Source organism: Alosa sapidissima, chromosome 6, assembly GCF_018492685.1.
Source record: "Alosa sapidissima isolate fAloSap1 chromosome 6, fAloSap1.pri, whole genome shotgun sequence".
Taxonomy (NCBI): Eukaryota; Metazoa; Chordata; class Actinopteri; order Clupeiformes; family Clupeidae; genus Alosa; species Alosa sapidissima.
The window spans coordinates 38,944,067-38,956,336 of record NC_055962.1 but is presented as its reverse complement, the minus strand read 5'-3'; the positions used below and the strand labels follow the sequence as shown (position 1 = coordinate 38,956,336).

The 12,270-nt window shown below is 41.4% G+C and overlaps 1 protein-coding gene across 1 annotated transcript in view; it reads right to left on the bottom strand.

Annotated features, from left to right (window-relative positions):
* Positions 1 to 12,270, bottom strand: part of si:dkey-25e12.3 (histidine triad nucleotide-binding protein 3) — a 50,734-nt gene that overhangs the window by 27,907 nt on the left and 10,557 nt on the right. The window contains exons 2-4 of the mRNA XM_042094951.1: positions 11,130 to 11,247; positions 6,830 to 6,899; positions 5,867 to 5,993 (exon numbers count right to left, since the gene is read on the bottom strand). Of these exons, the coding sequence (XP_041950885.1) occupies positions 5,867 to 5,993; positions 6,830 to 6,899; positions 11,130 to 11,247 (315 nt within the window). The remainder of the gene's footprint in view (positions 1 to 5,866; positions 5,994 to 6,829; positions 6,900 to 11,129; positions 11,248 to 12,270) is intronic.

The window sequence follows — 12,270 nt, the reverse complement described above, 5'->3', positions numbered from 1 at the left end:
TGTCAAGCACGGTTGTGTTTAGCCTAGGCCTAACATTTGCATTTATTTAAGTTATGAACATCAGACGCTTGAGTGAAATCTCGACCTTATTAGTGATTGATAGGCTATCTATCAGCCTATAGGCGCTTTGTTTAAGCAGGCCGTGAACAAAGGGTTAACTTATAGCCTACAGGTAGAAAACAGAAAAATTGTGATAATATAACGTTAGCTAAGTTAGTTTGCCTGCTAGCTAGCTTATAAGTAGGCTATACAGTCTCTCAATGGGATTTTATGTGATCTATAATTTACAAGTAGGCCTACAATAGCTACTTCTGTCTAAATAATAGGCCTTTACCTTATTCAGTGTAAACTTGAAAAAGATCAATCGGGCCTTTCACACTGTCAGTTCTTCCAGTTCATTACCGAGTAAAAAAACAGCTGGTAACGTTAAAAACAGCTGTTCAGGTGGGCTCATAGAATTGGAACTGTATATGAAATATTGCGCTGAGCTTACCAAAATGGCGCCCTGTCGGGCTCAGAGCGTACTTCATGCCTATGACGTAACTGATCTATCTTGCTCTGTTCTAGAATCTTTGCTGCACACTGAACCCTGGGCCTGTACTACGAAGGGAGCTTAACCTACCCAGATGTAACCCAGGGTTACTTTGTTAAACCAGGGTTGACAAAACCTGGTTATCTTAAGTGGTGTTAATCGGTACTACGACGCTGATTATGAAGTTGATTTGTTGAGCCGGGGTTAACCTAATTGGAGTTTGTGCGCGTTCACATAAAAGGGGCAGGTTGCAGCGCAAGTCACCACTTTCAATGATGATGCGATCCCCTTATTTTACGGATGAGGAATGCACAATTATTATGACAAGTTATGAGGAATTAAAACCCACTCTACGACAAAAATCAAATACGTCGGCAGTGAGCAAAGCAAGGCTGTTGGCAACGTATTGCAGATCGGGTAGCCTAAATGCCTAAAAGTAAAGTTTTATTCCCACATGTTCTTCAAATATGTGTTACGGAGGATTAGTAGCTTGCGGAATGTCTGAAATGAGTTGAAATCATTAAATAGCCTATTTTGAGTTCATAGAAAGGCCTACAGATGCAACCCAATTCAGAAGTGGGCATATAGATTACAGTAATAAGGATAATTGAATGTTTAAGTAGCCCCCATTGACTGATTTAGTGCATGCCTAATCCTGTGAACATTTCAGATGCAACACCATTGCCAAACGTTTGTTAAAATGGTGATTTTTATTTATTAAGCCTACTGTAGGCTATGTCCGATTTATTTTAGGCTATTCTTGCTCAGATGTTCAGCATACTGTAGGCCTATGTCCGATTTATTTTCGGACATAGGCCTACAGTATTCTTGCATCACCGATTGAATACATGAATGTCCACGTACGGGCATTGCTATGAGACGTCTTCCTAGATCATCTGACAAAGATAACGAATTCCCTCGGCTGACAATCTATATCTTCATAGAGAATATCGTCCGGGTAGGCTATATATATTTTCTGGCGGTCTCTAAAACCCCTCGCCCTGCGAAGAGAGTGCCTCACGATTTGCGCTCCAATGTCGTATGGATCATCCAGGTACGCCGACATGTCTCGGGAGAAATTGTTAGTGGAAGGGTGGTACTTATAAAGGGTGTGGTTAACAGAAACCTCGGGTTAACCAAGAACATAACCTGGTCGGAGCAGGTTTGAGATGCAGCGTAAATTGCCAAGGCAGCATACCTCGGTTAAAACCTATCCACCTTTCGTAGTACGGGTTAATCGGGAAGTTACGCCACACGTGATCAAGTTACTCTCGAAGTTACCCAGATAAGCCAGTAACCCCGCTTCGTAGTACAGGCCCCCTGTCTGTCTCTTTGTCACACACACAGTGGCCAAATGAAAACAGTTTGAGAACCACAGTAAGCTGCTGAACTTAAGCGATAAACTGCGCATGGCCATTTTCATGAACTGTGAGAAAGTGCGGTGCAGTTTCAGGACACTTCTTTTCAGAAATGCACTTACTGTTCGGTTCTGTAAATGTGAATATCACTTACGTAAGGGATAATGGACGACACGGTGGTCTGTTCACAGAAGTTAATGCACGGTCGAGGTTGTAAAACGGCCCCGACGCGAAGCGGAGGGCCGTTTAAACCTCGTACTGCATTAACTTCTGTGAACAGACCACCGTGGAGTCCATTATCCCGCGTATTCCACTGTTGCCACTTGCGTTGTGTTCATTTCCTGTTACAATTTAAACGTTTTAATAGCTAAAACTGTCTTGTTTGTAGAACTAATTTCTCAACTCACAGGACAAACTGCCGTTACTAGTTCTAAATGGATGGTTGCTACGGCCAAAGGCCAGTCGTTAGTTCTATCTCTCCCGTTGTCAAGCGGGCGTATCCCAAGATTCTGATGAACTTCAGCTTTGAAATGTTGCTTTTACTTAGCCTGCCGTCATCCATCTAGCTAAAAGCCACCTCCATCATATGCTACAATGTTGCAATGTTCTGAACGTCTGCATTTTACAGCTCGGATGCAACGTGACAGTTCATTTAAACTTCACAACGAGTTTGGCGAATTAATATACAAGTGTGATACGGCCAAAAAAATGGATATACTTCATAGGTGTGCAGATAACATACGGTTAATGGTCGTTCTAAATTACGTAGGACAATGGGAAATTCAACCAAGCAGTGGAATAATGATCTGTAAATGTGAATATCACTTACTGTTCTGGAAATGTGAATATCATTCAAGGAAATTGACAGAAAAATGTAATATACAACTCATTTGGTTGCTACTTTAGTACTTTAAAACTGATTTGGCTACAGAGAAAACCAAGATATGTCTATAGATAAAACAAAAGCTGCGCAGTAGGCTAGCTAAAAAGAGAACTCACACAATGTACAATTTCGGTGTCTGTGTTGTTGGACGCAATTCTGCAGAATATACAAGTGTCACCATTTGAAAATGTATCTTTCGGGTCACCATTACTCTCCTGATCTGTCATCGCGTCCTAACGTGCCGTTAAAGCAGTGATTGGAGACACTGGATTGAGTTGACGCTACCGCCGATTAGATCTCACGTCTTCCGTGTTGTTATCACGTGATGTGTAGAAAACAAGTGGATGTTTTAGCGTCTGTTAACACCAGATGGCGCTGTTGCTCTAGTTAAAATAAACCTTTAGTACCAATCTTTCTATGGCAGCAGCATCGCTGCCGAATTTCTCCTCATGTACTAATGATTTGCGCAGAAACTGTTGAAGAACATGAAGTTATATATATTTCATTTAAAATTCAAATCCAAAATCCACAAAATACATTTTAATTATTAACATAAAATTAAAAATGCATTCTGAAATCTAACAGTTTACTAGAGGAACATCTTCATCAAGCAAGTTAAAGGCGAATTCTGCTATACGTGGTCATAGGTCTTACTAATTTAAGTGACGGTTCCGTTCCATCACTGGAGGTCAGTAGTTTAGGCTGCCAGGCAGAAGATTCTGTTGGACTAGCAGGCTGACACTACAAGGTTCTAGGAGTTTCCTGGTTCTCAGTGGCAACCACTACGTGTGGGGTATAAAGACTTGTATGTCTACAACAACACACGATAACTTTATCATTTTTAATTTTAGGTTAAATTTGTTGTAAACTCTTTGTAATGGTAAATATGTAATTTTGTGCTTGGTGACAGCATTTGAAAAGGGTCTAAACTGCAGTATACAGTGCCTATAAACATATCAGAAATATAGATAAGAACAAACAAGTTACAGTGCCTATAAAAAGTATTCAGGCCTATGCTAAAGTTGACTAAAAAGAGGAATATAAAAAATAAAAAAAATCTTTTGAAAATGGATCTTAATGCCTTAATTTAAAAAAAAATGAGGAAAAATCCAACCTTTAAGGACAACAATTTTCTTTGTGAATGAATAATGCATCGTACATAAATAAATGTTCTTCATTAAAATACAGGGTGCATAAGTATTCATACCCCTATGTTAAACCTATGTTGAATTCCCATAGAGGCAGGCAGATTTTTATTTTTAAAGGCCAGTTATTTAATGGATCCAGGATACATTGGCATGGTGGCATGGTGTTTCAGTTAGCCTATTAGCTGGTTTGATATGCACTGAGCTCAATGGGCATCAAACCAGCTAATAGGCTAACTCTTTTTAGTCAACTTTAGCATAGGCCTGAATACTTTTTATAAGCACTGTAACTTGTTTGTTCTATTTCTGATGTTGCTGATTGGATCATAAACGGCCACAGCAACGAAGAAGAAGTTACTCACTACTTGTTCCAAAAAGTAACTGAGTTAGTAACTGAATTACTCTATGATAAGAGTAACTCGTTACCAGGGAAAGTAACTATTTGCGTTACTGTTACAAAAAAAGTTGCTATATGTCAAAGAATTTGGATTTTTTTGAGCAGTTTTGAGCAGCCAGTTGAAATGAGAACAGACAGGTATTTGTAGGCTACATAACTTTCGATATTTATTAGATAGATAGATAGATAGATAGATAGATAGATAGATGCTTTATTGATCCCCAAGGGGAAATTCAAAGATATTGCACATCCACAGACCTACGGTTGACTTCAGCCTGTGTCATAGGTTTTTGTTGTGAGTCAGAAAGATCTCGCTTTTAATGCTTGGAGGACTTTGCTCCGAGTCCTTCTTTGCTAGTGGATGGCAAGCTATCATCTGTGGTGGAGGTATCTGTGTTTTTTGGCCACTAGCTTTAGATGCGTGTGTGATGCTTCATTAAATTACAGATTACAACGGATGTCGACAAAGTCTTCGCTTCGGCATAATGCACACATTACATGCACGTTCTTGCCTTTGACCACAATGAATTTGAAGTAGTGCTTATATCTCCACCTTGAAAATGCCAACTTTTCATCGTCGGATTGCTCCTGACCTCTGCTGTTTCGTCGAATCTCTTTTAGCTGTTGCGTGTGTGTGTGTTGCGCGTGTGGCAAGTGTGTAAAAACACTGGCTCTGATTACTATCATGAAACATGACTCTGCTTAACCCACCTCCTCACTAGCTGTGAGCCAGGGGTGCGTTCGGATTACACAGTTTATTCAATCAATGCATAGTAACACACCGCATTTAACGTCCAGTAACGTTAACGGCGTTGTAACGACGGGAAACATAATTCGTTAGATTACCCCTTTACTGAAAAAATAACGTCGTTACCTAACGCCGTTCTTTTAAACGGCGTTATTCCAAACACTGCTCAAGACACCGCTAGTATAATTAATGTTCTATACTAATGTTCTATCAGAACAGATCTACTCAAGACGCCGCTAGTATAATTAATGTTCTATACTAATGTTCTATCAGAACGGAACTACTCAAGACGCCGCTAGTATAATTAATGTTCTATACTAATGTTCTATCAGAACGGAACTACTCAAGACGCCGCTAGTATAATTAATGTTCTATCAGGAGAAAAGGGGAAAAACATCATTGTTCAGCTCAGTTTGTTCAGGAGTCTGATCACTGAAGTAAAAAACGTCTTTTCATCAAAAGTTAATCTTTTTACATGCCGTTATTAATACATTGTATTTTCCTCATGTTTGGCGTGACCAACCCAATGCCAACACAGTCGACGTGTGATTTAGCTGTGAGTAAAATCCCAATGCCAAAACACGGCCTACATGTGTGAAGAAATATAGCAGTGAGCAAAACCCCAACGTATTCCATCAGTGAACAGAACAACAGACCAATGTGTGCGGGGAGATGAGACGGCAAGAAAATGCATTAGACTAAATGACAACACACACATACACACACACACAGTCACTGTGTACACACACTTAACCAGTAGGATCCTGTGAGGCACCTGTAGATGTGTGTGTGTGTGTACTCACCGTGAGGAACCAGTAAGAGCCTGTGAGGCAGCGTTCAATGGCGTCCTCGTACATGCGACTGCGGGGAGCAAGAACATGCAGGTGTAGGTGGGGCATGGAGATCTGAGAAGGGACGTGGAAACCCAACCTCAGGAGGAGAGGAGGAGAGGGGGAGGAGGAGGAGTGGACGAGGAGGAGGAGGAGGAGGAGGGGGAGAGGAGGAGGAAGAGGGGATGAGGAGGGGGAGGAGGAGAAATACATATATTATACTTAAATATGTTCATATCATACTAGAATACGTCCATATCGTACTAGAATACGTCCATATCATACTACAATATGTCCATATCATACTAGAATACGTTCATATCATACTAGAATACGTATATCGTACTAGAATACATATTTCGTACTAGAATATGCCCATATCATACTAGAATACGTCCATATCATACTACAATATGTCCATATCATACTAGAATACGTCCATATCATACTACAATATGTCCATATCATACTAAGATATGTCCATATCATACTAGAATTTGTATATCGTACTAGAATACGTCCACATCGGATATCATACTAGAATTTGTATATCGTACTAGAATACGTCCATATCGTATATTGTACTAGAATATGTTCATATCATACTAGAATATGGTCATAATATATATCGTACTAGAATACGTCCATATCGTACTGGAATACGTCCATATAATACTAGAATACGTCCATATCATATAATACGTCCATATTATACTAGAATACGTCCATATCGTACTGGAATACGTCCATATAATACTAGAATACGTCCATATCATATAATACGTCCATATTATACTAGAATACGTCCATATCGTACTGGAATACGTCCATATAATACTAGAATACGTCCATATCATATAATACGTCCATATTATACTAGAATACGTCCATATCGTACTAGAATACGTCCATATCGTGGAGCAGAGTGGGGTTCACCTGATGTCGTTAAAATCTGTGACGTTATTGGCCTGCAGCGCTGAGAGTCCCGTGTTGGCCATTCTCACCACTGTGGGAAAACAAGACAGCACCGCTCAGTCAGCCCCACCCACTGCTGTGAGCTCTGTGTGTGCATTGACATGTGTGTATTTATGTGTGTGTGTGTGTGTTGGGTGGATATCAGAAGCGTCACACACAGTGCTGTGCAGTGTGTGTTGGGTAGACAGTGTTTTTGTGTGTGGAGTGTGTGTGTTGGGTGGATGGTGTGTGTGTGTGTGTGTGTGTGTGTGTGTGTTTGTGTGTGTGTGTGTAGAATTTCCCCTTGCAGATCAATAAAGTATCTATCTGTCCATCTATCTAGTGTGTGTTGGGTGGATGGCAGTGTTGTAATCAAGTCACTACAGGGCTCCAGACTAACTGGTTGCACTGGTTGCACTGGTGCGCCTAACTTTTTTTCTTAGGTACACCAGCACAAAAGTTAGGTGCACCCAAATATTCAACCACATCGCATTAAACACTGCAGCAGGTTCACTTTTTTCCCTTAATTACTGTCCTATATAGGTTGTCCTATGACCTATGATTTACAATTCTACAAGAAAAGTAACTTAATGAAGTGTTGGTGCTTTAAGTGCTTCACTGAGCTGAAATTTAAACTTAAAACATCTCAAGATAAATTAAATAAAAATAACAGTGAGTAAACAGTGCACGTCTTTTAAGGGCTTCAAACTGCACATCTCATGGCTCAATGTTTTACATACTATCCTTCATGATCTTTAGGCCTTGGCTAAACCAGCTCGCCATGTTAGCATCTTCCATAGAAATGTATTTGAGCACAATTTAAAGAGATGTTCCAAGTAGCCTGGGGGATTTTTATGTGATTTTGCAATGATTGCAATAACCATTTGACAGCCCCACAACGCAATTAACTTTTTAATTTTAGTATTTTTAAATTTCCAATAAGAACATCACTATGGTTAATGCAGTAACGAAATGGTAGGCCTATTATTATAGGCTATTGCAATGACTTGCCATGCTCGATCTAAATGTGTCCATTCAATTCACCGTACACAATGACCACAGTTATACATGCAGGGAATATTCGGGCTTTAAATGTAGCAGCGATATTCGGTTTGCGCCAAATACCGGATTAAATGGATTGATGCCATCAAAATGAGTTTACACAACTCGCGCGCAAAACGAATATTGCTGTTGAAAACCGGGTTACTCCCTGCATGTAACTGCGGTCAATGACGCACTCCTTTTCGGATATATCTGTATCTCTATCGTTCGGGAAGGCCTTGTATGCATTGTTCGACATTTTAAGACGTCTTTTCATCTGCAATGACTCCTATAAATTTGGCGCAAGTGGCATTCCTGTACGTCGGGTTTACGTCCAAACTATTTTTCTGGTGAATAATTATTTCGGAGTGAACTTGGTGAAGGGAAGTTTCACTAGGCCTATCGTAGGCAACGATAAACTTGATCATCATCTCGGGCTCGTCTGATCGGTTTGCTGCTGCCAGCCGCCGGAAGGCAGTGGGGAGAGGGGACATTTATCTCGGCCTACGTGACCACACTCTAATGCAACTACATCCACTCTGTTTATCTTACGGGTCTCTGACCTCTCTCTCGCTCTCTCTCTCTCTCTGCAGCACACGCATTTTCAAATTTACACACGGGCACTGGGCCACGGCCAATCAGAGGGGAGGTCCCGCCCTTCACTATCTGTGATTTGTTTAAACCACAATATTGGCCAAATATGTGTCTGTTATTGAAGTAATTGAGTAAGGTAGAGTTTCAATGCGGACACTTTTTCCTCTCTCGAATAGCTGATCGCACTGGTGCGACCTCCGATTTTTTTTAGTCGCACTTTTGAAAAATTAGGTCGCATATGCGACCAAATTGGTCGCACTCTGGAGCCCTGGTCACTATGCCTCGAGTCCGAGTCCAGGTTCGAGTCCCCAGTGTTCAAGTCCGAGTCAAGTTCAAGTCATTAAAAAAAAAATCCAAGTCAAGTCCGAGTCGAGTCCACTACTCATCCGAGTCAAGTCCGAGTCAAGTCACTATTGATCCACGTCGAGTCCGAGTTGAGTCACTATTGATCAAGTCGAGTCCAAGTCCAGCACTAAAGTAAGCATAGCCTACATGTCATTCCATTTTTTCCCATTGCAGATGAAATCCTTAAAAGCAAAACGGACAATCTTCTGTCTCCAAGCAGAGGTGCCATCACTTGTGTGAAAGTAGTATTGCCAAATTTCTTGCCAAACCCAATGAGATATTATATCGGAGAGAATACCATACGATAGCCATACCATGCCTATAGGCCTACTCATAATAAATTAGCAATCCACATCCCAATCACACAGGCCATTGTCACATTATGCTGTTACTGACTGCTGACAATTGTATAGCCTAGGCAGTGTTGTAGAAGTTCATACTTCACAAGAGCCAGATGGACGTTGGAGTAGGCCTATTTTGTAAGAGGTAGTGTCATAAAAGGGCCTTCCCGGGCATTTTTAAAGAAATTCTGGCTGTTAAATAGCCTACGCAGTTTGGGAGGGACATAAACAGAGCAGGGCCCGTCTTGGTAGCTTCTTTCTGACTCCCGTGACGTGAACACTGGCTACCTGCAACTGCATAATGTTATCACTTCACTGACACTATGGAGACATATTTCACGTCAACAATAGAGATGAAAACTAGCTTTCGGTTAACGGAGGTCACAGGCCACATTCTACGTTCATTTCAGCGAGATGAGTGAAATAAATGTTTTTTTTTTAGCTGCCATCGCCATAGGCTACTATTTGCTACGATATTCACCTGTTAGAAATATAACAAGTTGCTATTTCCCTTTTTTTCGTGCAGTGGATTAGGCTATCAAATCGCTCGTTTGAACAGTAATTCGTGGTTTTAAATATAGTTGTTTCTGGCCTACCCACGAGAGGTTCAGTTTGTCAGTTTCACTTGCGCCGACACGTACAGTAGGCCTACATTGACACTCTACATGGACACTCTACTAGGCAATTTAATGTTATGCTTCTATATTTTATGACCCCACCATTAAAGGTGCCATGTGTAATGTCCGCCAAAAAATCAATTCATACTCCACATTCCATAAAAAATGGGGCAGTATACCTCCAGAAAGTGAGTTGGTCTACCCTAGAGTAACAACCGAGACACGTGTATTGCAGTTTGGCTGGCGGTTATGTTGCCCGCATACCGCCTCCCATGGCCGAAACTGGTATTATGACACCTGTCGGGCTGTGGCTAGTAATTTAGCATGCTAATTCAGGTTGATATCTCTGCAGCACTATACCTTGTAATTTTTTTAATGACACCATCGCCCTTATTTCTTCACATTCTTTTGATGCGTGTAGCTCATTTTTTGGATATTTTTACCTCAATTCTTACACATGGCACCTTTAAGAAGTATGCTATATCTTGATCGGGAAAACTTTCAGTTTATTTTTCTTTCATCCGATAATAGCCTGCTGCAAATTAACAGACAGAAGCACGGCAGGGCACGCCCCAAATGAAAATGAATGAATGGAACCTCGCTTCTCGCGTCAGTCAGGAAAAACACTGTTCACCAAGTCACGATGATCAGCTATCCAGCAGCAGTGTGTGATGTTTAGCCTAGGCTGAGTGTAATCTTAGGTAATGTCATGTCATGTATGAGAACTAATATTGGCAATACTACATTGAAATAGCGGCGGCCATGTCTCCAGGCATTTTGGTGTTAACGTTAGTTTGCTTTGCATGTGAACATGATGTGACTTGCGATGTAGCCTACTTTGACACGAAGCAGTAGCCTAACATTCCCTTGAACTAAAATTAGTATTACAAATAATTTAGATATTAAAACCATATAGCAAATTGACATACAATTATAGCCTTATGATATATTACAAAAAAAAGTCGAGTCCTTGACGAGTCATCGCGAGTGTCCATGTAGAGTCCGAGTCCAAGTTCGAGTCATTCAGTGCTCAAGTCCAAGTCAAGTCACGAGTCTCTAAATTTAGCTAATGACTCGGACTCGAGTACTACAACACTGGTGGATGGTATGTGTGTCTGTGTGTGTGTGCAGACTGATATTATGAACTGTGTATGTATGACACGCCAATGCCATTTTATGGCGTGTTTATCAGCGCCATAACCTAACCGTAACCCTAGGGGGCGCCATATACTTGGCGTTGACCTACACGCACGCGGAGGTGAGACGATAAGGGCGTGTATGTTTACGCAAAACAATGATACCAACTCGGTGTGTGTGTGTGTGTATCAGAAGCGTCACACACACCCAGCGCTGTGCGCTCTGGACGGAGCTCAGTACAGTCCTCCATGTGCCGCCGGGGGACCACCAGGTAGTGATGAGGAGCTGCCGGAGAGATGTCCCTGAAACACACCACGTCCTCATCCTACACACACACACACGCACGCAAGAGATCATGATGAACTGCCGGAGACACGTCCCTGAAACACACCACGTCCTCATCCTACACACACACACACACACGAGATAATGATGAACTGAAGGAGATGTCACTGAAACACACCACGTCCTCATCCTACACACACACACACACACACACACGCACAAGATAATGATGAACTGAAGGAGATGTCACTGAAACACACCACGTCCTCATCCTATACCAACACCAAGGCATCGCCAAGGCAACACCATCAGCGCGATGGTGGTAGGCCTAATGTTATTGGATTTTGTAGTTACTGCAAATTTCTATGAAACTGGAAACAATTGAACCAGGAGACTTTGTCACAAGACAAAACAGAGCAGATGTTTGCTAGCCAAATATTTGTAAGAGTAGCCTATGCTATACTAAAACAATGTAGGTTAACTGTTATCGTTAATGCTCTGAATTTGCAGCCAACATCAAATCCATAGTTCTAACTTTTTGATCACCAAGTCAAAATTTTCAGGTCAACTACAAATAATTCCACTACTTTTTATTGCTTAGCCTACTTACCACTTCAACACCATTGATTGTAACTGAAGTCCTGAATGACCTAAGACCCATAGCCCTCACCTCCCTTGCTATGAAGGCCTTTGAGAGGATTGTGAAAGCTCACATTATCTGCGCCACAGCTTCAAAGATGGATCCTCTTCAGTTTGCATATCGTGCCTAAAGAGGGGTGGATGATGCCAAAATCTACATATTGAATGCCATCCATGAACATGTAGAAAGCCCAAATTCTTTTGCCCGGCTCCTATTCGTGGACTTCTCGTCTGCCTTTCACACCATTCAACCTCACATGCTGGCTAAAAAAACGTATGGACTGTTTCAACCTGGATCATCAGCTAATTCTGTGGATCACAGACTTTCTGACCCAAAGAACACAGACGGTACCGGTCAACAAGAGGTTCTCGACATCAGATACACGTCCACTGGCTCACCCCAGGGTTGTGTCCTCTCACCGCT